General features: G+C 35.0%; 1 protein-coding gene across 3 annotated transcripts in view; it reads left to right on the forward strand.

The window, feature by feature from the left end:
- TTBK2 (tau tubulin kinase 2) overlaps positions 1 to 26,754 on the forward strand; it is an 81,937-nt gene that overhangs the window by 9,228 nt on the left and 45,955 nt on the right. For all 3 annotated transcript variants that reach the window (XM_064713863.1, XM_064713862.1, XM_064713864.1), the window contains 5 exons: positions 13,269 to 13,428; positions 17,272 to 17,419; positions 22,951 to 23,024; positions 24,043 to 24,183; positions 25,935 to 26,039. In XM_064713863.1, the coding sequence (XP_064569933.1) occupies positions 13,360 to 13,428; positions 17,272 to 17,419; positions 22,951 to 23,024; positions 24,043 to 24,183; positions 25,935 to 26,039 (537 nt within the window). In that variant the 5' untranslated portion in view covers positions 13,269 to 13,359. The remainder of the gene's footprint in view (positions 1 to 13,268; positions 13,429 to 17,271; positions 17,420 to 22,950; positions 23,025 to 24,042; positions 24,184 to 25,934; positions 26,040 to 26,754) is intronic.

Here is a 26,754-nt window from a genome sequence, read left to right on the forward strand (position 1 = left end):
TTCACCCAGTGCCTCAAGAGAATCCTATAGAGCAGCCTCCAAAGATGAATCTGGAAAGTAGCACTAAACATCTATAAACAACTTCACTATTATTACAGATATTAGTTTAAGTTTTTCCTCCATGACCCACAAAGTTCTGCCTTTTTGTCTCGACCACTTTTTTTTTTTTTTTTTTAAATATTGTAAAGATGATCAGTGATAGCACTGGTTTAAATTATTGTTATTAAACATACCCCTCTCCCATTACTTTAGTAATTCACTTTTTAAAATATCATACCCATTTGGTAAGTGTTAGGGCATATTCATTTGAATCTGTATGTAGCTACATTGCTAAATTTTCTGCCATTTTTTATAAGTAGTTATGGTTGAAGACATGAATCCTCATTTATACAGTTCCAAAGTTCTGTATTTCTGTAAAAAATATAGCAGTGTACATGGAATAAATATGTGAATAATATAAGCATATATGTGTATATCATAAAAACACACATGCACGTAATGTATATATATAGATATGTATCAAAAAGTGTGTTGTGTCATATTCTTTATAAAAAAGTATGTTAGCATAGCAGTATTATATATAATCTATGTTTCTGATTCCCTGAACTAATTTTTGCTTTGATGTAGTTATACCTGGGAATCTTGAACAGAGAAGAAGCTCTTTGATGGCTGCCTCAGCAATTATGAGGAAGTAGAAACAAGAAATGTGAGAGAAGCATGAAGGTGTTAATTAGAACATGTAGCACCATCCTCCTTCTCTCCCCTTTTCCCGTTTAATTCCTTTTGCTCAGGCCCTTTCTGGTGAGAGGTTTGGATGCCCTTCTGCTGTGCTGCTTGGCTCTCAGGCAAGAGCTGGGATTTCGTGACATGGCTGCTGTTCTGTGTAGTGTGAAGGCAAAGGCTAGAGCAGAGTGTTGGACCTGAAATGTAACAGAACCTGAAGGAGGCAGCTGTTGATGTATTAAAGGCAAACCCAGAGGATTTGTTTATTTATTTAGGCTTCATGTGTGTGAATTGTATGTTATAGTCTAGACATGGTGAAGGGAAGTAATTTCCATGATTTTTTAAATCCGTTGCATGTTTTGATTAATATGCCTAATTTCTTATGCATCACCATATGCATGGCAATTTAAGTTCACACACACACAAAGAAAGAAATCTCTAGCTAGTTGACTGAACTATTTTAATATTTTGAGAATATGACTATTGCTCTATCCATGAGTGCTTTTTCTCTTAGAAGTAAATGTAAGCCTCTCTCATGCTTTTTTTTTTACATTTTCAGCTTTAAAATTATTACTGAACAATTGTTAGTGGTTATTGAAATCTTATTTACTAGCTGCCAGACTGAAGCAAAGCTGTTGGATGGAAGCAAATTAAAGTCACTTTTGCAATTCAATAGTGCAGCCATCAACACTTAAATAAAACTTCTGAAAATGCACTTGAAACTTGAATCTCTTTTCTTGTTCCCATCACCAGCTACCAGCTCAACAAAATGTCCAGGAACAGATTGTCCTTTTATCAGCCTTGACAGCTGATAGTGACCAACAAATGGATTAAAAAGCATACTTGTGCCCTGTTTTTTGCTGCATGCTGTAGGGTCTTGTATGGTTTTAAATATTTCATGATGTGGTAAAAGCCTGGTCTCCTTGGGGAAGGAAGTTCTATGTCACTAACAGTGTGTGATCACTTCTCTAGCAAACAATGTAGAAATCTTTGTAGACTTCTTTCTTGTATGCAAGTAGTGCCATGTCATAAATAGGTGTATATGTGCTGAAGGAAATGAGGGAAAAAATGCCTTAATCCAAAACAAAACAAGCTTCCATGGTATTGGATGTAGTCAGTATTTGCCTGTAATGTGTTTTCTATGGGAAAGGTAGAAAATGCTAGAATTTAGTTAAATGTTGAGGAATATCCAACCAAAACCATTTAGAAAAGTGAAAAGTATATTAAGAGATGTGAATATTGTATCAAGTGGCAACAAGATTTTGGAATTTTTTGTCCTTTTTTTCATCAGTTTTACATAGTAACTTACTTGTGGAAAGAGAGTCATAAGTCTTTGCAGTTCTTTTACAGCAATTGTTTAGGACTACTCATAAGAGATTTAATTTTTTTTTTTTTTTGTAAAGTTAAGTATTGAGAGTTCCTTGAAGTAACAAAGTAGATACAAAAATCACATTTGTTGTGGTTTTTAATATGTTTGTTTCTCTTGAAGCTCAGGCATTTAGCAGTCTAAAATTTTTGTCCTGTCACCTATATAAAAATTACTGTCCTATGTTTTGCAACTGCCAGAAGTAACAATCAGTTTTTACATTAAAGTTTTCTTTCTATTCAAACTGTAACATTGCTGTATCTGACTGTCAGTGATTTAAAATGTATTCTGTGAATTTTCATTGTCAAAAATCTGACCCTGGATATCTGCACCAACTTTATTAAGATAGAGATAGTCTTGAGGTTAGGAAATGTGTATTAATAAATTAGTTCTCTGCATTCAAGCTATCAAATTATTTGAGTATAAAGATTAGAGGCATTTCCAAGTATTTTCTGAAGTGAGGCAGAGGGAAGAAAATCTGTATGGAAACACTGAGACAGCACAAAACCCAACACAAAGTGGAAGGGAGAACATGTGTAAAATAGAAGTTGAAGTGATAGAACAAATGATATTTGGAGTTCCTGAGTGTTTATAATATATTTTTTTCAAAATAACTTCACGTAAGTGCCAGAGAAGAAGAGTTTACTTGATTTGAATTGTTTTGCTTTATGATGCCACTCCTGTAACAGCTAGCTAGTCAACACTTTTAGGGTGGAAGCTTCTTTCAAGTAACTGACAGAAAATTATGCACAATATTTTGAGTTGCATCTCATCAGTTCCAATAATTTAAATATATGTTGTACAGGGAGAATAATTTCTCTGTCCTTTCTCCATCTTCCCAAACATAATGTATGAATGTAAAATTCTAGAGTAGAGTAGATATGTATTCAGCAGTAGTCACACATGGATGCCTAAGGAAAAGTTCAAGACCACAGATAATATAAATTATACTTCCCTCTAGTTCTTTTCTGTTTTTCAGTAAGGGATTTCCTGCACTAAATATATTTAATATGTATTTTTGGTAACCTACAGTAGTTTTCTTTTTCATGTAGTTGACTGTTGTTCGCTTGAACCATTGTAAACTTTTAGTATTCACAGTATCCTTTTGCAAGAAGTTTCACAGATTAGTTTTCTCTCAGTCTGGCTCCTGCTGACCTATTTTGTTTTGGTTTTTTCTTCCTTCATTAAATGACATCATAAATAGCTGATTCCTAACTAAACTCTATATCTCCCTAATAATTTTGTAGACCTCTGTCAAGTACCTCTCTCTACTTCCCATCATCCTTTGAAAAAAATTGTAAGTCATTACTTTGTGTGGAAACTAGTTTGTAGCCCTGATTATCTTGTTCTATTTTCTTTTTTCTTTCCTTTTTTTTTTTTAGATAGGAAGGGCTATTGTATACAATACTCAATATATTAGTGAACCATGGATGTACACACAATCTTCATGTTGTTGTCTGCTTTGTCTGAATTCCTAAGATTTGATTTTTTTTGGACTGCTATTTAGCATTGAGTTGCCATATTTTCTTTCTGAATATTTACTTACAATATTTCTTATATCATAATAACAAGATCTTATTCTTGATTGCTAATAGTTTCTCATGTGTTTAGTGAACAGTTAAGATTTGTTCTTGTGTTTAATAATAACAGTTATTATTTTTCTGATACACATAATTTTATATGTACACACATAGAACCTCATTTGCCTTTTTATCTCCTGGTCATACAGTACCATGAAGTCACCCAGAAGTTTGTCTCAATTGTCCCTTTAATAGTTTGGATTGAACTTTAATGATCATCTAGATCCAGCCCCTGCCATGGTTGCCAGGTTGTTCAAGGCCCCATCCTGTCCGTCTCCTTATTTTGAGGGAGTATTGTGTTTAGGTACCCAAGGAATCCATTCCAAATTTGAAAGCAGAGCTGTTAATAATCCAGATGGAAGATGGTGAGTCAGGTTTTCTATATGTGAACACTTTGTGCAAAAATATTTTTTAATGGAACTTGAGTGAAAATATTGATCTTAATAAATGATAACTCATCAGCCTAAAAAGGGTAGCTCTCTGTACTGTACTGTATATTTACAGATGATCTCGGCACCATGCAAATACTGAAATTACATAGTCTGGTGATACAAGGGTATTAAAATTAGCAAAAAGGAAGATGGAGAACTGGAGAAAGACCTTGCTACTCTGAGGTAATGATGAATGAAAATAATCATAAAGCAGTTGTCATAGGATAAATAATTTTAAAATGTTCAGTGGTGAACTTCATTCTTTTGAATGTGGTTTTGCAGGTTCTGTGAAAATAATAGGTTAGTGCTTACTAACAATGCTTTTCTCTGGATCTCAGAGGGGATGTAGTAGAACTGGGAAAAACACACAGGTGATGATCAAAATCAGTGAATGACCAAACAGTTGAAGAGGTAAATGAGGGGGCATATGGTAGGGGTGTATTCCTTGTGTAGGACTGAAAGGTGAACAGGGAGCAACCATACACTGCCTTTCTGTACAAGGGTTAGTGAATCTCAAATGTAACCAGCAAAAGGCAAACTGGAAACAAAGATGTGCTTCCCACAGCATGGAGTTAGGTTACAATTTGCTTTATGAACGTTAAGAGTGGTAAAGTTTTCATGGTTCAGAAAAGTTTTGATGAACTTGGAGACAAAAGAAGTTAAATATCATCCTTGGCACTTTGTGTTTTGTGTCCCAGCTTGCTATATCCCCAGAAAATATTCTGGCAAGGGTAATCACATGCTTTGTGTGTCTTTGTATTTTTCCCTAGCCATCAGCTGCTGGCAATAGTCAGGGACAGAAGATTGGACTAGGTGGATCTTTGGTCTGATGCAGCCTGTCTCCTCTTCTGATTAGCTGTCCATGCTATCTGCTTTTCTCCTGTCTGACCTAAATTTTTTTCTGCTGCAAATTAAGTTGATATTTTTGGATTTGTCCCAACTTTAAATACCTTTGCCAAAGTTCCATTTTGGTTCTTTAATACATGTCTTCCATTTCAAACCTTGAAGGACCTTGGATTAGGAGCTCAAGTTTCAGTCACTGTTGCTTGAAGCCGCCTTCAACTGCAGCTATAAAACAAGTGCATACTCTGACCAAGCCACATTGCTGACTGAAGCTCCTGTACCTTTGTAGTTTCCAGCACCAATATTTTTTAGGGACAAACTGGTTAGGCAGTCTTAGATGAGATACAGCCATCTCCTTTGTTGTTGTGTATTGTACTTGTAGATTTGATGTTGCCTGAGCCCATGTGATGATTGTGGAATATTCTGTGAACAAGAGAGGCTTCCTGGCACTGTACAGAACCTCTCTCTACAGCCATGCCAAACTGAAGATAAAGTAGTAACTTGTGCTGCTCTGCTGGCAGTATATCATATGTTTATTCACCTGCCTTAGTGCCTCCTTCCTTCACCAGAGCCAGACGCCAAGCTATTTCCCACCTCTCCTGTCATTTGGCAGTGCATAAGGACCCACTTATGTGGCTGTGTCTTACTCTCTGGTGCTAGGGGTGTTGTCAGCAGTGTTGAATTGGTCTTGGCAAGAGTGTCACTGTGGTTTTTCATCTTTGTGCCTGACTTTTTTAGTGCTCTTGATCTGCTGCTGAAAAGTACAATGCTCCTTGAACAACTGAGGTGTTACTGCATAAACTGTAACGTGATGCTGTGTCTTCCCTCCTTAACTCTGTCAGGGATTGCTGTGTTGTGTGGCAGGATGGGTGTGTGTTCCCCTCACTGAGGGGTCCTGTCAGAGTTTGGTAGATATCCTGCACTGTGTGGACTCCCTCATGTTCATCCTGTCAGCTAGGCTCTTTTGGAGTCATCCTGCTTGGTGTAGTAGTTGCTGTCCTCATTTCACACATTAGCAAAAAGCAGAGCTTTATTTAAGAGCTGTATTTAAGGAGATGGCACACCTATCTACTCACAGCCTGTGTCCTCTCTTTATCACAATGCTGCAGCAGATTTAGTTATGTCCCCTAAAGTTAAGGATGCTAAGAGATCAGACATTACAGACTGAAAAAAGATCTTTTCCTCTGTACTTTTTCCTGTTCTGCTTAGCAAGCTGTCAGGCTTCACTCACCATGTCTTTGTGATGTGCTTTATACACTGATATATCAAGAGAATGCCCAGGTTTTGTTCATGAGTCCAGGTCACTTCATGGCTGGTGCTGCAGGCTGAGCACAATGCTGTGAGAGCAGTCATGTGGCTGCCAGCTGCGCTGCTTCTGTGCCACTGGCAGCCCTCTTGATCACTTGAGTGTGTCAGTGCAGACAACATTTTGCTATTCACATGCTGTCTATCTGAATGTCTCATCAAAGTTTCTCTGCCAATTTTCTTGTATTTTCCAAAAAGTGAAGTGTTATTTCCATTTATAATTAGAGTTTGCCCTGAACTTTAGTTGTTGGGATTAGGCATTTAGCTGTATATATTCCCTTGCATCATTCTCACACAGTCCTTAGCAGCAGCTCTTCTCTGTAAATTGCTGTGTATCTACTCTGAAGAGTTTCATAGGCTTTGGCAGAAGTTCCTCAGAGCAGTGTATTGCTTGCCTTCTTGTCTCCTCTAGTTGTGTGTTGTATGCACGTGCTGGGCATTTATATTTTTCTTTTCTCAGAAAATGGATTTATGAAATAATACATAGTACTAGTCAAAAGGTCAATAGCTTGGAGCATCTTAAAAGATCAATTTCTGTTATTCCTTGGAATATAAATGGTGAACTATTAATATTTCGGAGTTTATCCTAAAAGGATGACTTAGTATTCTGACATTTCAAAAAACTGGAAGCAAAGATTTTAATACTGCTGGTAAATCCAGACTATAATTAGTTTGTTATTATAACACTGTGCCTATCTTAACTGTTTGACTTCAAGCTGTCTTTGTTCAAAACCACACTTCACTACCACTTTCCTACAATGAAATTTTTCTTAGGATCCTAAAAAATTATTATTGTGAAACCTTGTATAATTAAGGTAATTGCAGAACAGAATTTTCAAGTTTCTTTGAAGAAGGCTTGACAAGTAAAACAAATTTTTATTGCAAAAGTCCATGGTTCTAGTTCTATTTCGGTTTGTTGTCAATACCACAACAGTCTTGGTGAATCTAAGACGGAGAAATACAGATTTATTTTTTTTTAACAAGTGACACTTTTAGGGTTTTAAAATTAATTTTTGAGTAATTAATGAGGTTTCACAATCTGCTTTTTGATTTGGAACTCACTCGGAGTTGTGAGAAAAAATTGAGAGTGAATTTCACTTTCCCAAGGGTTAGGTTCCCACAGTAGTACTAAAGGCTTTGCACCTGAGGCTGAAGTTCAACAACTGGTTTCAGTTGAAAGCAACACAGTTGTCCAGCCTTTCCCTGTTCCCTACAGCTAACTTCTATTCTTTCTCTTTTTCTGACATAAGCCTTTGTGCTCTAGTGAGACAGATCAAATTAGGAAATTAACTCAAGCATCTGAAAAATGTCATGGTAAAAATGTCATGGATTAAATAGAGTTTTTGATATATAACTCATTCTAACTCTCCCTGACTGAATTTTTCTGTTTTTCTAAAGGTGATATATTACATTCTGCTTCTCTGATAGGTGTCACAACCATATAATCTCCTCCTGTCATATGCATGCAGATGCTTTCCTTTCTCTATGGCAAGATATAGAGTAGCCTTGTTTTAGTTCGTCTGATCAAGAAACACTAAAGTTTACTTCAATGCAAATGCTTTTAAGTCCAATTTAATTTTCAAGTTGTAAATTCTATTTTGGACTTGAAGAGGGTTTTGTGAGCCTAAAACTTGTATGGTTTTGCTACATGAATTAGTTGGTTTAGTGAGAGATAATACACTCCTTTGATAAACATTGCCTTACTTGGGTTTTCATAATATTTTGGTACTGAATTCTCTTGCAAACTGAAAATTGCGTGGTAGCTTGAAACATATATATTTTTAAAATAAAACTGGAAACTAAATGTTATATTTTTAACTCCATCTTCCAACTGAGAAAATTTCACCACCTTTGTAATAGCAACTGCAGAAGTTGCCAGAAGGAAATACAGACTCTTTGGCAATAGCACACAAGGCAGTTGGGAGCTTTTCACACCTGGAATCTGCAAATGGTGATGAGTATTTTTGGCACCAAGCATTTGAGAAAGGAAAACCTAAAATTACATTGATTCTTGTTGAATTTTTTAAAAGATTTTCTTCACAACCAGTACAGTTGGAAATTTAAGTCAAGATTTTAAATTCAATTTTCTCATTGATGTGATGAATGATGATTTTTCAAAACACCAGCTTTTAATGGATGTATTTAGAAAATGTTCAGGTTTAAGTGTAGGATGGCTTTCTAGTTTGGATGTTCAAATAGATGCCTTTAAATAATTTCTATCCCTGGAATTAACAATTTGAACGTGTTCTTAGCCTTTCTAAGACAGTGGGCTTTGCTGTAAATGTGGTGAAATTAGGACCTTTGAACATTTCCTGCCCTGATTTTCTCTTTATTCTGGCCTTTTAAAATGTTCTTTGTTCTTCAAGTTCTGCTTAAAAATAGAAAATACAGAAATGGAAACCATCTTAGGCAGATTTCAGTTGGTTTACTAATTTTTTGAATGAGTTGAAGGCAGGCAGGTAGGGCTCCTAGTATGCTCAGAGAGTTCCTAATAGCAAAAGGTCAATACTATTCCATAGTGGAGGCAACACGACATATGTTCCTTTCTATGGAACAGAAGTAATCTTCTGTGCTCCCTTGCTTTGTCCTGGAACTTACAGTATCTACATTAGGCCAAAATTGTCTGTGCTACTTTTTCAACCTTAGGTCTGCATTTAAGCATCCATAAAGGCTGGTAAGCAGAGGTTGGCTTCAGTTTAGGCTCTTTCTAAGGGAATTATAGACATATACACAAATACTTTCAAGGATTGCCCTTTTTACTGGAACTTTTGCACTGTTATTTTCAAATACCATATAATCTCTTAGTATACTTGGATGGGATAAATTCATCTTTTACAAGGCTAATGTGTAGTTAAAATCAGTTAAAGTGAATAGAAAGGTTTTAAATAATGGATGTCTGTACAGCATTCTGGATATTAGCTCTAATGCTCTTTTACCTGTTCTTGTTTTATACTGCAATCATTTGCCAGCAAAGGCTTATGCTATGGAACAGTCTATCCTCATTCTCTTGTCCTAGTTACTCCATGACCTCTCACCTGGAAATAAATTTGACAGAGGGCTAATTGTCTTTCATTGTAGTTGTGTTATCTTGAAAAGTGTCTCTGAAGTGACAAACTGATGAGTTCATGAATACAGAATTTAATTATATCTATTGCAATTAGAGTGACTGTTTCTTTTTTAGGAGAATTGTAAAGACATGTTTGTTTTGCTGAAAATAGCCTTACTGCCACCTAAAAAACTGCACTGCTAAAGGATTCATCTGCTGAATGAGTAAGGGAAAGCTTGCATCTTAACTGTGTGTCATTAATTATTCATCTGCTTCAGTAGAATACAGAACATGCTGCAGCTTTCTTAAATTGTTAACAGTATTATAGCCTGGTAAAGAGCTGTGCTGAAAACAATGTATCTCAGTAATACAGATGCAACGGTATTTACTTATATGAGTCTTTAATTCATCTGTGAAATTTGGAATGGGCCAGTCAGTCTGAATTCAAATCCTTCCAAATTCAGAGAAATTTCAGTTTCAATCTTGACCTGAGAACCACCTCCAAAGAATGCATATTTATATCTGTCCAAAAGTCCTTTAAATGTAGTCATCTCTAGTAATGTCCTTTTCTTTTGTATAAATTTGGGGAAGGTGATTGTAGTCTAAATTGCACCTACTAGAATACATGTTATCTGTTACTAGGTAAGGAATATAAAGATATTTATCCACTGCAGTACATAAATAATTAACAGATTTGCAGATTATACAGTTTTAAGACCATTAGAGACCACATCAGAGCAATGAAACTCTGCCTGGGTTAGATTGTGAATAAGGTCTTTAAAAACCATATTCTTGTAGCAAGAATATGCCTGAGTGTAAGGATGGAGGTATTTAAGTGTTATAGGGTATAACTGTGTAAATGTATAAGTGTCTGATAGTGTTGTGGTTTAGCAAAAGTATAAAGCATTTTCAGACTTAAATTAGGGAAACAAGACTTCTACCACAAAGAAGTAATAAGAAAAACTTTTCTCTATATTGGGAATTGGTATGATAGAGTCTAATTCAGTGTGGATGTCTAACTCAATGTTGTTGTCCACACAAGAAAAATGTGGAGCAAGGAGAGAGGTGTTTTGAAGGAGGACCATATAAAAGACCCATGGCTGTGAAGGAAGGCTTAAAACTAAATGTATTAATTTACAGGAAGTTAAAAAAGTATTTTTAGGTGTTTAAATGAAGTGAAATTACTGGAAATGGAATTTGGTTACCAAAACCGTAACCTGTGGTAAAAAGTTAAAATTAAATGCATTAAACCTTGAAACAAAGCAAGTTATGTTTATTGTGAGGAAAGAAACATACTGGAACGTGTTAGCAGTGAAGAACATTTGGAGTCTTACATATTAGTGTGTGCTAATTCACTGAAACGGGTTGAAGCTATGAAGCGGCCTGATCAGGAAAAGGTTTGGGCCAAGTTCAAGCCTTCTGGCCTTGAAATTTGTCACTGAATCCTTCTTCTGCTTTACTTAAGTCTTGAAAAGAATAGGATTCTTCAATTTGACATCAACATGTTTGTAATGCTTGCAGTTGATTATTAAGCTTCAGGAGGAGATTAGCACCTTGTCTTCAGGGGCTCATGAGAGAACTTTTGCCTCCCATGCAGGACAGTTCAATGGATCCTGGTGTTTTATGGCTTTGAATACCTGGTTTTGATGATATAGAATAGATATGGTTGCTTTGTAATGATCTAGGATGAAAGAGATTTAACAAGGAATTAGTGTATTAGAATAGGATTGAGGAATTGTATGCAAATGAAGATTTTGTTACCCTGGCCATGCAGATATTACATACAGCAATAGAGTACTTCTACGGCAATTCTTAAAATACAGGGTGGTTCTTTGAGTGTATGTGTTGGACCTTTGCATTCTGGGCCAGTTGCTGATGCGCTCTTAGTCTGCTCAAGAATTCACAAATGCACAGCTGCCAGAAATACTTGTCAGAGTTGTGACTATAAATTGTAAATTTAAATGTATTAAAAAAAGAAAATAAGTATCAAATCAGGAATCAAGGCTGATAGCAGAATTAACAAAAAACTCTGAACTGTCATATCTTTGATTTAATAAAGCACTTTTCCTACAGGTGATGAATTTTGTTCATGTTTGAAAGCTTCAGCAAAAATCTTACTTGCAATTTTAGATTTTGCTCTGGTGACATGAATAGTTTCACCATTACTTGTTTTAAGCAAGTATCAGGAAAAAAATAAACCTTATTGGAATTCCAGTATAGAAGTGAACAATTTGTCAAGACCAACCCATGCTTTGATGTAACTGACAGGTGGTAGAAAGAAAAGCAAACATTTGAGTTAAAGTGGGGAGAAGGGGAAAAGCCGCTGTATGTGCTTTAAGTATGTAATTTTGGAAATAGATCTTTTCCCCTTCATTAGTGAGTTTTTGTTTCATCTCTGTTCCTGAGTGTGTTATGATAATTCTGTTAGAAAAGACTGTGAATGTGGTCTGTGGTTAGTAATGTTAAGGGGTTCACATAAATGGCTCTAGTTTTTTTAGAATTTTGACCTTATCTGCAGGGGAGAATTTACTATCACCAGTAGAATTTGAATTGGTTTAGTTGAACCTGATTAAATTGCAGGATGGATGCTGTTACTTGCAATACACAATCTCAATTTGTTTTCCCTTCATTTGTTTGAATTAAATCAATTTAGGCTATGTATTTTGAATGAACACTCCTTTACAGGCACATAATGCACTCTCATTGGGTGTAAATTTAGATCCTCAGCCAATCCAGATTAATGTTTCTCCAGAGGAGTTTCTTTTATCTGGAGTTGGTTCAACTGTCATCATGTCCAATTTAAGCAAAAAGGCATAAATACAACATGAAAAAGAAATATTAAAAAACCATGGAAAACAACCACAATTTCTGTTGTGTCAAACAAACGTTTGTCTTAAAAAGCCAGGTTGTTCAAGCAGTGGAATGTTTACTAAAAAAGCATCTTTTAGTCCCAGTAGTAAGATTGGCAGTTAGCCACATGGAAGGCCATACTGCTGATTTAAATCAGAATGATTTTACCAATTTTGCATATCATTTGTGTGTTAATTCAGGGAGAGAAGCATTGTTCACTTGTAGTTATGCTATTTTGAAAGCCATGGAAATAACCTAAAGCAAACATACTTTTCAAAGAGTGTTGTCTTTGAATAAGAGGGCTTATACAAACAGTTACATTTGTATAATTACACCAGTGTAAAAATAAGCCCAGTTCTAAAAAAGCTCAAAGAATTGAAATAAGCTTTTAATTGGTTGTAGTAGTTGCTGATGGGAGCCATTGTGGATATGTTAATCTCCAAAGTACAATTTTTTATAATACTATCTATAAACCAATTCAGCAATGATTGCTAAAACCAGAAAATAAAATAAAAAATGAACTGTCAAAATTACCAAAGAAAGGGTTTTTTCCCTTACCAAAACCAGTTGTTTATAGCCTGAGATAATTGTACTTAAGATGTATTTAATCAGAAATAATCCTAGCTATGTGAAACGCATTGTAAAATGTGAAGTAGTCTGTATGCAGTGCAACTGAAACTTAAGTATCTATTTCTAACATAGTAATTTTTTGCTTAATATTATTTTAATGTTGTTATATATTACTATAAATTAATTAAACAACTATTGAATAAGTTATTAATTAGATTATTTAATTAGCTACTAATTTTAAAAGGGATTATTAAAATTAGGTTTAAATGTAATTATGCCTTGCTGCAATTTGAAACTGCTTGTGGAATATACCTCTGAAAATGTTTAAGTTTATTAGTTCTGTATTGAGATTGGTATTGGAGATTTGGGAGGGAGCAAGTTGGAAAATTAAGGAAGGCTATCCTTGAATTTTTTTCTGTACTGGAAACTGACTAAAATTTCAATGTTAGTCACTGTGGGATACAAAAACTAGTTAAGGTGCTGGATGAGAAACAAAACTTTTGCTCTATTTCTTGTTATTCTGTTAATCACTGAGTTCTGCCCTGTTTCTGCAGCGACTGGTTAAATGGAAGCCATTCCTGGGATCTGGATGGTTTCTACTGACACAGACTTTGCGTAGCAGCTCCATCACCTCAGGAGGTTGCAATGAGTGGAGGAGGGGATCAGCCTGACATCCTCAGTGTGGGAATATTGGTCAAAGAAAGATGGAAGGTGGTGAGTATGCCTTCCTGCAATTCTGTGTCTTCTTTTCATTTTAGAAAGAAGTGGTTTGTGCTTTGAAATTAATTTGAAAATTCTTATGAGATATATTTTGCTTAGTAATTAAAATAATTGTGAATGAGCTTTAAAACTACTTGTTTCTCTTACCCTACTTTAAAGAAAAGTGATGAGGATTTAGAGTGGGTTATTTTTTTTTTTTCCTGATAAGGACCTAGGAGAGCTCTTAAATCCCAATGTAGTGCCTGATCCAAGCACAATTGGAAGAGTACTGTTAGTATATTGAACCCAATGAGCCAGTGATTATATCAGTCCATTTTGGAGATGAGTCAGATGCCCTCCCCTGAAACCAGTAGGTTTGTGAGATATGTTTCTCCTTATAGGAAGATTTTTCAGGGCCTTGCTGCTCTTCCTTTTGTTTGTTGGATTTTATGGCATAGATTTATTCTCAGCTGATTTGTATTCATTTGATTGTGTGCCAGCATTGGCTTTGCCATAAATAGCTCTGTTCCCTTTTGCTGTTCATATCCTTGATTTGCATCTTGAGGGAAATAGTGTCCAGTTGAAGCTATTTTTGCTGGGAGAAACAGGCTGAGTTTTTGTAGCTCCTTCTCCATTCCTCTTGATCACTTTGGTTTTTTTAACTTAGAATTTTAAAAAAGGGAAAAAAAGACCAGTTCACAATAGAACATTTAGAGTATCTGTGTGTGTGTGTAGTGGGCTGTGAATGGATTTTGAATTGCTCACTTTATATTACTCTCCTATTTCAAATTTTTTGGAACTGTAAGACTGAACATAGAAGATACAAATTAATCATTAATTTTAAATTCATAAGAGAGAATGATTTCAACTCTGTTGTACCCTGTCTTTCACTTAAATATGCAGGAAGCTGATATTAACGTTGTGTGGGGAATCTTTATATTTCCTTCCAGGTAAATAGAACCTAAATAGCTATCTCTGGAGTGTAAGTATTTGTAAAATACCCGCTTATATTTAATCTCAATACAGCAGTGAAGTAAAAACAGAAAGCATAGTCTTGAATCAGAGCAAATAGTATAAAATACCATTTAAAATACAATAATATACAAAATATAATAGATAACATACATATCACTAGCCACAAAACCACTTAGTTGTCTGATCTATGCAACAGCAGCTGTGTTTTCTTCAGGTTTATTTTCTTTCCTATGTAATGAAGACTGCTGATGACATAAGTGTCTTCTGGAAAATTTTGCAAGTATGCTGAAGTTCATTTCATGTAATTACACATTTTCACTTTTATGTTTTCCAGATACAGTATTACAGGTAGATGAGTGCAAAATATTTCCTGTGGGTAGCTCTTCAATTTCTTATCTTCTGTAGCAAACATTAAGGATTTCTTGATGGCATCTAAGGCAATAGACTTCCTGAATTCAGTATTTCATAGGAGTGGCTCCAAGCAGAAGAAAGTGAAGTGTGGTTTTTGGATTTTTTTATTGTTGAGGACCTTGTTCATTGCAGTTGAGAAAATCAAATCTAAAATTTTTGAACATGAACGTTTTAAAAAACCATGTTCAATTTAGTTTAATTTTAACCTAGACATTAATTAGGGTGATTCTATTTTGAAAAGTAAGCATAAAAAAATTATAAAATATTTTTTCCCCAGCGACAACCCCCTTCTCTAGTGTTGTCTGTTAGCTTTTGCTTTTTTTCTTTGTTGATGCCTTTCCTCCTGCCTCTTTTTTGCCTTTGAAACATTACAATCCCTGCTTGGAGAGACTTGCTTGTAATGATAATTGATTTTAGATATATTTAAGAATGCCATTCAATATGTAGTGTAAGCAAAAAGATAAAACTTGTTCGAAATTGTATGCTTTAGCCTGGAAGCATATAAAGGTACAGAAGTCAAAGAGAGAATGGAGAGGAAGAGTTTGGGGTGTGAGATGCTAAATGCAAAAAGAGAAGGCTGAAACTAAAGAGCAAAGTGGGAAATTGTAATGCAGGTGTAAACAAGGACAATGTGGTCTTCATCAAGGTAAAAGATGTTGAGCAGGTGTGGCAGGAGACCAGTATGGTTGAGTGGTCACCACCTGTGTGAACTGGACAGCAAAATGCAAATTAACAGAAGGTGGGAGCAGGGATGGGCTGCCCAAGATTATACTGGAAATGTTGCCTCAGTGTGATGAATATATGGGAAAGCCAGAGCTCAGCTGGCAGTTGTGACTGGTGAAGGATGTGAAAAGCAACAAGAAAAGCTTCTATAGGGATGCTGGCAGCAAAAAAAAAAAACCAAAGAAAACATGGACTTATTGTTGAATGTGTGTGACTCAGTGACAAAGGACATGGAAAGTATTTTTTTCTGTAATCAAAGACAGGTTAATTTGTGCCTGGAACTACTGAGTGGTGTAATTATTGGGTGTATGTTAATGATTCTTGTGTATTTTAGCTGAAGGTATAAATTGATCTGTTTATTTTGTTACTGTAGTGATGGTTTTGTTTGTTTTAAATTTATTTTAAGCACATATGTTGAGAAACAATGCTTTCAGCAGCAGTCTTTCGTGGTCTGGCCATTTCTCAAAGCTGGCAAATGAAGTTAGATGATAAATGTGTCTACATTTGTAAGGGGGTGAGGATGGCTGTGTCACCTCTTTCCTTTTCCTCCCACCTTTTTCACCATGTATTCTCACTGGTGTGCTTGTACTATGCTGAAAATTCATGTGTTATCTGTTACCTTCTTTATTCTGTTATCTGTTACCTTCTTTATTCATAAAGCCTAGGCTATTTTAAAAAATGTTTTCCCTGCTCAGTCAAATGTCTGATGGTGTTAATTAAGAGACATTAGATTACTTTTCAGAATCTGAAGATAGGTCAGCATAGTGCTGCTCTCTAGAACCCTGGACAGTTTAGATGACATTTTATACAGTGTAGTCATATAATGTTAGCAACTGTATGCGTTCAGATGACATTTAGAAAACCATATTAGTCTTAGGGTAAGTTCTTTTTTGTCTCCTTTTCTCTTTTATCAGCTTTAGAATGTTAGCCAGGGGAGGCATTTTGTGAAACAGCATTGACATTTTTTGATATTGAAAACCAAAGAGGTGCCTGTTCCCCGTGACCACTTAAAGCAGAGTGAAAGAAACACCTTTTAATATTTGCTCTGAAGGTAGTGCAAACTAATTAGTATGCTATGAGCATTCTTTTTACCTCTTTCTTGCACAGATGAAACTTTCAGTGCTGCAAGTTTCTTGAGTCTGTCTGTAAATAAGAATGATATTGGTGAATTTTAAGTGAATGTGAGTAACATTTGAGATGTATATTCAAAGATAATCTTAGCCATTTCTCATAATTTATGATTTAGCCGCTGTATGAAAGTCTCTCCACATAACAGATAATACTGCCTCTTTTCAGGAAGTCCAAAAACTGGTATGACTTTATACCGTTATTATTCAGTGTGCTTATTTCTGAAAGGACAAAAAGATGGTATATTTTAAAAATGTCGCTGTGCATTTGTATTTAAAGATCTCTGGGCTGTGTGTGACTATTTGAGGAACGACTTTATTCAGCATGCTGGCTTTGCCCAGATTCATGCTGGGAATACTACTGCAGTCTTCTATTATGCTATATACAATAGTGCAGATGGGGATCAGGTGTGTTCTCTTCCAAACTGTGGTTAGCCATACCTTGGTCAATTATTCAGTAGCTCTTTTATGTACTGAAGGATGTAATTATTATTTTTAAATCTATTTGTAATAAAACAGGGTTTGCAGTATGACAGGCAGAACAAAGACGTATTGCTGGTTTTTTTTCTTTCCTCTCCCCTCTTTAAAATATGTTTTTGTTCTTTCTTTTTCCCCAATATAGTTGAGGAAAATAGGAGGTGGAGGATTTGGAGAAATTTACGATGCACTGGACTTGCTTACTCGGGAAAATGTTGCACTGAAGGTCGAATCAGCTCAGCAGCCAAAGCAAGTGCTGAAAATGGAAGTAGCTGTGTTGAAGAAGCTGCAAGGTAGGGCTATACCTTGGATATGTGAGAAGTAGAATGTCAGTGTATCTTCTTTAAAAAATAATTGTGATTATAATAATATTTTTAGTAAATATTTCCTATATTCTGCAGGTTCTTGGTAAATGATTATTAAAAGTGGAATAGAAGCTCTTTCAGATGCTGAAAGTTTTGCTACAGTGAAGCTTTTGTTTGAAATGGGATGAGATGAAAATAAAACGAACAAAAATTCAATTGCTGCAAAAATCTTGGTTCAGATTTAGTTTGTTCTGAATCCATATCTTCTCTTTGTTTTTTGCTCTAGACTTTGTTATTCTTGTTTTTATTTTTTCTTCTAAGATTTTTTTTTCCTGTACTCTGTAGCATTGAATATTTGAGGGTCCTTCACATAGCATATGCGTTAAGAATATTTGTTTGCTTTGCTTTGCAGGTATTGCTGACATTTCTAATATTGAAATAGGAAACATACTTAAAAAATCCCCATGAGCAAAAGCCCCGGCTTTAAAATACTGTAACTTGTATGAGAAAACTACTGGCACATAAAATCCTGAAATACTTCCAGAGTTCAATTACTTGAATCAGAGTTTGGATAGTCACACTTTCTGTACCTTTAGATACTTAATGAAGTTATCAATACAGAGAAATATGCAGTGACTTCTCTTCATTGGTTTTTGCAACACAAGATTACAGAAAGATAGTTTAAACAATTACTTTTTCTTTAAAAATTATTATTTTTATTCTGGAAGATTTTGAATAATACATGCATTCCTGTCAGCAGCCCAGTTTTTCCAAAGTCTTACTTTGTATAAAACAAAGTCTGCATGACATATGGTGCTGCCTAATGTGCTGTAAAGGTCACGCTGCAGCAGGAATTGACAGCCTCTATAGATTTAAGAGGGCAAGCATGTCACATGTTATGATGGTAACAAACTGTTCCTATGCTTTTGTCTGTTTCAAGGATTTCACTAAAACATCTACTATTATATAGCTGAGCAGGGAGATTTTCTTAGAATTTTAAAGTTTCTAGTCCAGAGATGAATAGGAAATTTCAATATTGCCACTTGAAAGTTTGGAAAACATTTGTCAGGATTCTTGAAAGAAATTATCCTGAAGACAATGAGTTTTGAAGAACAAAATATTCTGTAACTCCTGGGGTTTTTAAATGCTCAGAATTAATTTTTTCCAAGAGTTTGTGGGTCTTTTTCTGTACACATGAGCTTGATTCTATTTTACAAAACCCAGAGTCCTTAAAATGGAATAGATGAAAGAACTAGATGATAAGGAAATTAGTAGAGCTGAAAGAAAACACTGCAATTTGGTAGCACTACAATGCCAATGGATTTATGAAATCATAACCTTATATAGGACTGTGTAACTGGAGTGCATTTTAACTTTGCACTGTTGATTACAGTATGGTGGAATTTCAGTTAGGGTATTAGAAAACAGATTTTTTTGTTAGTCAAAACTTTTTTATCTTTTGAAATACATGCGGAAAAAAGTTGATGAAATAATAAAATATTTATGTGTGAAAAATTGCCATAGGGCCTTACAGAAGTTATGCTCTCCGAGGAATAATTAGGAAACTATAATTCCAAACAGTCCAAGTCTTCCTACAGAAGAGTCTTTGGTTGTATTCAATAATGGGAAACATCTAGATGAAAAGAACAGAACAATGAAACACATGAACAACAGATCCACTGAGACAAATAATCCACAAAATATGTAATCCAAATAAATATTTATGTTATTTATTTTCTCAGTATTATTTCTCTGAGCAAATAATAAGTGGAAGATTTTGTATAACTTAAAATCAGATTTTATATGAGATCGTTAAAAATAACACTTTTTCCAATCTTTCTTATGAGAAAACAATCTAAAGATATTATTCCTTACCTTTTATTACTTGTTGCTCTCTTGCACCACAAAAAAAAAAAGAAGTTGGTGGTGATAGTAACACTAGAGGTGACCTCCAGTCATTGTTGGGGAAGTTTACACCTAACACTGTTACTGCTCTGGTTTTAGACAAGGAATATTGTCAGTGATCAGTAAGGAAAACTTAGTGAAGGGATGGGTCAATGAACCTTTTGCATATATTGTGATTTATAATTTGCGTAGATACAATACTTTAGTTTTACATGCAGCTTTTTTTTATCCATACTTGGAAGGTTTTTTATTAAATAAGGTTAGGGACCATTTTATGTTTTATAGGAAATTTTTTCTCCTAGGAGCCATTTGCATTAATTTCTTTACAGTCACAAGCTTCATTATGGAAGGGCTAAAAATTTGAAGCATAGGGAAAATGAAGAAAAGTGGATGAGAATGGGGAATAGAAAACAACTTTATAATTACTTCTTAAAGATTTTTTATTATTCCTAAATGCTTTTCTTATAATGTAGAAATTAGTCTTATTTTTGACATTTTTTTTTCTTTTCATGAAGATTCTGACCAGGTGAAATTGTAAACAGTTCTTTTAGGATGTTTTTGTAACAACTTTACATTATCATACGTCCTCTAAGACCAACTTTTATCTTGTTCTTCTACCCCTTTTTGGTGTGTGTATGTATGAGTATATATATAATTACTCTTCTCTTCTCTATGGGTTTAGGTTCTCTTCTTGCAAAGTGTTCTGGTTACATTGGTTGTAGAGAGGAAGGAATAGAATTGTCATGAAAATCCTTTTTATTTCAAATTTTGGAAAATTTCCTCTGTAATAAGAGACAATGAACTTGCAGTGTTGGTGAAGATTTTCTTCATGTGTGGATCTGAGTTTTAAAAAATATTGCACAGTTTGTGGAATATTATAAAGAAACAGGCTTTTAGAAGAGAATAAATCAACAGGTGTGTTCTTCTAGTGTATAGTAGTCCAAGGGACATTTTTATAAATATCCCTAGGACTACTATAGTTATAAACATGCTTTTGAATGTATCTGTACTAGAGTCTTACTTCACAGAAACTGTGAAACTGATATAAGAATAGATGTTTGCAGAAGTAGGGATGCACTATTTGTTACCATTCTTCATTTTCAGATACTTTTGAAATTAGAACAGTGTGGTCATTATTGCAGGGGTAAAATGAGTAATAACTATGTGGTATAATGAAGTATATAAAAGCAGTATCTTTGTATATGGTACAGTGACTAATGAAAAACTTCAAATAAGTTTTTTTTAAGACTCTGAGCTAGCAAAACCTGCTGGAATATGTGAGCAATTGTATGACTTCTCTCTCAGTTGTGAAGGAGGACTAGGCTCACTGATACGGCCATTTATTGCAGCTTAGTCATCAATTACATCTTAATTTTTCTTCTCCCTGCTGTCTCCTAATTATTGTTGCAGAATATTGTTTAACTATTTAAGTTTTTTATTTTTGCCTTTTTTTTTTTTTTAAAGAAATCTGCTGCAACAGATGGTTGTTTTGTTTAACCATGTTTTTAGGCCATCTGTTCCCACAGTCAGATGGGAGAAGACAGATTTATCACATCTCACTCAGTGAGAGTGAGACTCACTCAGTTGGTTTCTGTCTCACACAACCTTACAGACTTCTCCCTCACTCATTTACAGCTCTGGAGTGTAATTTAGTTATGGGCTGTGTCTGGTGTAGGCTGTAAAGCTGCTGTAGTGCTACACTGCAGCAGCCTGAGGAATGGCACACAGGCTTAGCACCCTCCCTAGGAGATTTTTCAAGGGCAGAGTTGTTCCCTGCAGCCTATTAACATCATCTTCTCACTCTGCAGCTCAGCAGTGTAGGTCACAGGTGTAAGAAAATACTGTTTTCCTGCTGAGGAAAAGGCTGTAGTAGGTGTGCACAGCCCCACTGGAGTGGTGGAGGATCATTCTATTTGAATAAGATATTTATGTTCTACTTCTGTCCTTCCTCTTTCCTCAATTTTATGTAAAAATTTCTAGGAAATTTACCACACAAACTGAGTTGGTGCTCCTGTCAAAGTGGGATTTCTCTGACTAAACTGAGTTTTAGACATTTACTGAATTAGTCAGATAAAATCTGACTAATATACCTTTCTCTGGAGATGTTCCTTCACAATACCCACAAGTGGCTGTAAAATTAATCATAACTATTTAAGATGAGACTTCATTAATGGAAACTACAGGAATGAATATACAAAATTTCATCTTGATAAATTTGCTACTAATCCTTTTTCTTCATAAAATTATACTGTCTGTAATATTGCCGGTCTTGAACAAATGGGTGGAAGGAAAAAGTGGAGAAAAAATGGTGATGCTTAAAGTTTAGCACTTACATATTTTCAGAAATGTAGAGATATCTTTTAAAATAAATTATTTTGATGGATCTTGTCAAATTTTCATTGTTTGAGAGCCTACCAACCTGTTTTAATTGGATGTGGCAGGCAGCTTCCTGAGGAAGCAAGAAACAGCAACCACTTTTCTGTCAAGTTTGAAATTGAATTAAAACCATTTAGAAGCTGTAGGGTCAAGTTTTAGGGTTTTGATGGAGCTACAGTGCAGCAGTAGCAAAAAGTCCCCTCAGATCTGTAGCTAGACATTAGGGTGTTTTGAAAACAGTAATGAGTGGGATGGGGATTCCCTGGTTATGGCATTCTTGTAATCCTAAGGGTAAAGATATTAATGATAGAAATAATAGGTGACAAATTTTACACATCTTTAGCAACCACTTGAGATCATCAGCTTTCTGTTGGCTGTAGCTTCCATTGATGTGAGAAAGGAAGGTAAATGGCCTGAGGAACTTTAATCCCACAGTTCCCTGTTCTGTCAAAGAATGGGGCAGACTGGGATCATAAGGGGTCACAGCTTTTCTCCAAGTCAATGAACACTGGTACCAAAATGACAAGAGGCTTGCATTCTCATTCTGTTTCCAGCTGCAGCCTTTGGCTTGCCTTTTTCTCTGTATTTACCTGGGGAATCTTCTGCTTTGATTTACAACTGCAGGATAGCAAGGAGATTATTTTTGACCTGTCTTCTCTGCAGTTTGCTCCTAGGACAGGAAGAGGCTTTAAAGAAAATCGGCTTAAACAAAACTCTGATTTTTTTTTTCCCCCTTTTTCAGTATACCTGAGCTGAATTTATCTTTTGTAGCTAAACAGCAATGATTGTGTTCTAGAGAAAGATATTAATAAATTAGATTAGTTGAATTACATTTTCAACAATTTTTTAATACAAAACATAACTCACAGGTAGTACTACTGTTTTCTTTCATCATGGCATCTGCAGCTTACAGAAAAGAGGAATATTGGCTAGGAATATTGTCTATTACAAACCATTAGATTTGTAAGAAAATAACCTTTTCCAGTCCAAAATGTCTCCAATTTGTGGACATTTAGGCATGGTGTCATGCATGTTTTCTTGTGGAAGAGTGAGAGCTGTGGTTATGGGAGAAAGCTTCTCTTTAATTGCAGGTAGAACTAACTTTGGTTTTATTGCTGTTGAACTGTGTGGGGCTTAATTTATTATTTTACATATTTTCCAGTAATTTGCTAGCTATTTACAGGAATAAACCACAAAATTTCATTGTTATTTGCTAATTTGCTTTTTTTTTCTCTTAGGAAAAGATCATGTCTGTAGATTCATAGGATGTGGACGGAATGACAGATTTAACTATGTGGTCATGCAGTTGCAGGTTAGTGTATCAAAGTGTTCAATGTTTGCTTGTGTCTTTAGGTTTATTACCCAAGTGTATATGAATATAGAAGTGAAATTTTAGAGGATACTAAACAAGCAAACAAAAGAAACCCCAAAGATCACAAATGCATTGTAGTAAGTGAATGTAAATTGAGCATATCCTTGTATCTTTTTCCTTTTATATCCTTTCCATAATTCTCTCAAAAGGGAGAAAGCTTGCATCCTGAGAAAGACCAGACTGTTGGAAGAGTAAACTGTGATGTCTTCTGAGATATTTTACCTTCCCTTTTAGTCTTCACTTGAAGATAGTCTAAAATGTGTTATATGAGCCTCTGTATTTTGTTGGCTTTTTTAATGAAAATGAAAAATTATCCTATGCAAGTAAAAGAAAACACTTCATTTTACTAAAGGACTTGTTCATTAAAAAGGGATAAAATAGGTGCTTAGTACTTAGAGTTATGGGGTTAATGTCCTTTGTCATCCTGGTGAATATGAATAGTGAACAAAGTGTGTTCTAGTGCCTACTGCTGTTCATCTGTTATTGTAGAAGAACAGTTCTATGATGTCATGGGGTTGCATTTTCTACATGATATATTTTTCATCTGTTTGATATAATGTGCTTTTAAATTATGTACTTTTCCTTAAAAAAGTGAGTGTGAAGAAGTCTTCATGAGCATTTTCTCGGGGCCTTTTTTGGGTGTGACAAAAATACAACTTTAAGTAATTGTGTTTGTACTGGTCTTCTGATAGAGATTAGTTTGTTCCATGTTTTTAGGAATAGACAGGTACTAAGTTTGCATTTTCAAAAGCAAATTCTGAACTTAGTGTTGGAGATACTTGTGGACATACAGTCATTACATTTAGGTGTGATGTGTTACCTGTGAGCGTGAAAATAAGTATTGGGAGTATTTCATGGTTAATCATAAACCACTAAAGAAGAAGTAGGAAGACTTTACAGCATCTGTGAATCTTGGTATTAGTATTTTTCTATGAAAATGCCCTTTTAATTTTATCAGGGTCGGAACTTGGCAGACCTGCGTCGTAGCCAGTCTCGAGGGACGTTCACCATTAGTACCACTCTGCGGCTTGGGAAGCAGATCTTGGAATCTATTGAAAGTATTCATTCTGTGGGATTCCTGCACAGGGACATAAAACCAGTAAGTCTGCCCATTAAATCAAAACAGGCAAGTAAGATGTGGTCATTAGACGGCTGCATAAGTAAGAATAGCTTCTATACTCGCTGCTAAAATGCAAAAATGAAAAAGGATGGAAAATTGAATGTTTAATCATCAGATAGGGCAGATTTTTGCTATTAATTAATGTTGGATTGCAACAAGAGTAACTTTGGTATTTTTCAGTCTTTGTCTCCAGTTTAGGCCTCCTTGCAATTTGCTGTAGTTAAAACTTCCAACCCTTATCTTTAGCATTATGTAACCAAGAGTATTTGCCATGAGATGTAACATAATGTGCTTGACTAATGGCAATTAATATTGTCATATAATAAATCCAAAAGAATAGATACTAACTGCAGAGTGTATTTATAAGTCCTTCAATAGCAGTTTTTATGTATTTAATATATTTTCAACAAACAAGAACGTGAAAGACAGACTGTATGAGGAAACTATTTTTTATGGTGAAATTCTTATTAGATCTATTGTTAATAGGTTAGCATGAGGAGACTGCCTTCCTGGTAGTATCATGCTTTTGTTCTTACTATTTTCTATTTTTCTTTAATTTTTTCCTGAAATTCAGTCACCTATTTTTGATATTGCTCTGTATGACAAATATAATTACAATTCTGAAGTGCCAGAATTTGTAAATGAGGAAAAATGAGCAAATTTTTGTGTTTTCAATAGATGCAAATATAGTTTGTTATTGTATTTGAGGGGTTCCCAGACAAAGGGAGGAAGGAATGATGAATCTGACTCCATGTTCTTAGAAGGCTAATTTATTATTTTAAGATACTATATTATATTAAAGAATACTAAACTAAACTATACTAAAGGATAGGATACTTACAGAAGGCTAACAAAATAATAATGAAAACTCATGACTCCTTCCAGAGCCCCGACACAGCTTGGCCATGATTGGCTATTAAGTCAAAACAATTCACATGAAACCAATGGAACAATTGCCTGTTGGTAAACAATGTCCAAACGCATTCCAAAGCAGCAAAACACAGGAGAAGCAAATCAAATAATTATTGTTTTCATTTTTCTCTGAGGCTTCTCAGCTTCCCAGGAGCAAAATCCCGGGCAAAGAGATTTTTCCAGAAAATATGACAGTGACAGTTTGTTATATCTGACATATATTGCTAACTTTCCTGTCAGCTGAATGATGCTTACATAAAACTTCCAACAAGTTTCTGTACATTAGGAAAATTTCATTTCCATCACTTCTTCCTGGCAACTTTTTATAAAACTTGTATTCCCCCTGACCCATCCCCATTTAAGCCTTCATTTAATATGAAAAGAACATAGAGGCAGTGGATGTCAAGTGAAATTGGTGAGAAAAAATTAGCTGGAGCTAACTCTGCTTTGTGCTGAACTCCGATCTTGAAATCCTTGATGGTTTGTTTTCCTTGAGACCAATTAGGCAACACTGAAATTCTGTGAGTAGGTGACATGATTGGAAAATTCTTGCTAAAAATTAATATATTCGACATGATAAAGTAAGATGACAAGCTCTTTGGACAATTTAGGCCGCTGTTCAGATATGCTAAGTTGGATGCCTGTTTCTCTTAACAGCATTTTCTTCAAATTTATTGGGAGTTCAGTAGAAGTTAAAACATGGAAGGATAGACAAACAGAATATTAATTTTCTGGTTGTGTTATTGCATTAATATGTGAACATATTGAAACCTGTGTGTATTCATCTCTTATCTGTCTGTATTTCTTTTTCTTCCTAGTCAAACTTCGCGATGGGACGTTTTCCAAGCACCTGTAGGAAGTGTTTTATGCTGGATTTCGGCTTAGCACGGCAATTTACCAACTCATGTGGGGATGTCAGACCAGTAAGATTTTTTTCACAGTTGAAACCCAAATTCTTGAGTGTGGTAGTATGCTGTCTTTTCTTCTGGAGAAGTGTTGGAGTTGCATCGAACTGGTAACTGTTGTAAGCTTGACAAACACCATCCCCAGTCAGAAATGCTATATGATTTATTAATTATGTTTAAAGATTGTTAGTAGGGAATGAGTCAGGTTTCTGGTTTTTGGCTTGAGACAGAGGTGTACATCTAAGATACTTTGGGATAATCTGTCATTTGGTTTGGAAAATCAAATGATAAATAGGTCTTCATTAAATAGCAGAAAAATATACCAGAACTGAATTTCACTTGCTGTTTTATACTGCATATCATTATATTTTTAAAAAAACCCCAAAACCCAACAACAAAAAAACCTCAGGAGAAAATGTAAAGTCAGACACTAAACTGAATACATATAATCTGAAAGAGAAAGTCTGAATAACTAAAACAGTGATAGGACACATCATTATTGGGACTGTAATTTCAAATTTAATTTTTTCCTTACAGGAAAATATTGTCCCTCTTAATAAAGACAGGTAAAAGGTCATTTCAGGAAATTACAGGAAGGAGTATTTTGAGGGACAATTTTACATAATGAAAATGTGTTCAAGCTTTATTAGTCTGCCCCAGTGTCTGAGCATACTGTCAAAAGCAAATGCCTTTATTGCTCATCTGAAGAATCCAGGGATTTTACATTATTTTG

The sequence above is a fragment of the Zonotrichia leucophrys genome, chromosome 5 (genome assembly GCF_028769735.1).
Source record: "Zonotrichia leucophrys gambelii isolate GWCS_2022_RI chromosome 5, RI_Zleu_2.0, whole genome shotgun sequence".
Lineage (NCBI taxonomy): Eukaryota > Metazoa > Chordata > Aves > Passeriformes > Passerellidae > Zonotrichia > Zonotrichia leucophrys.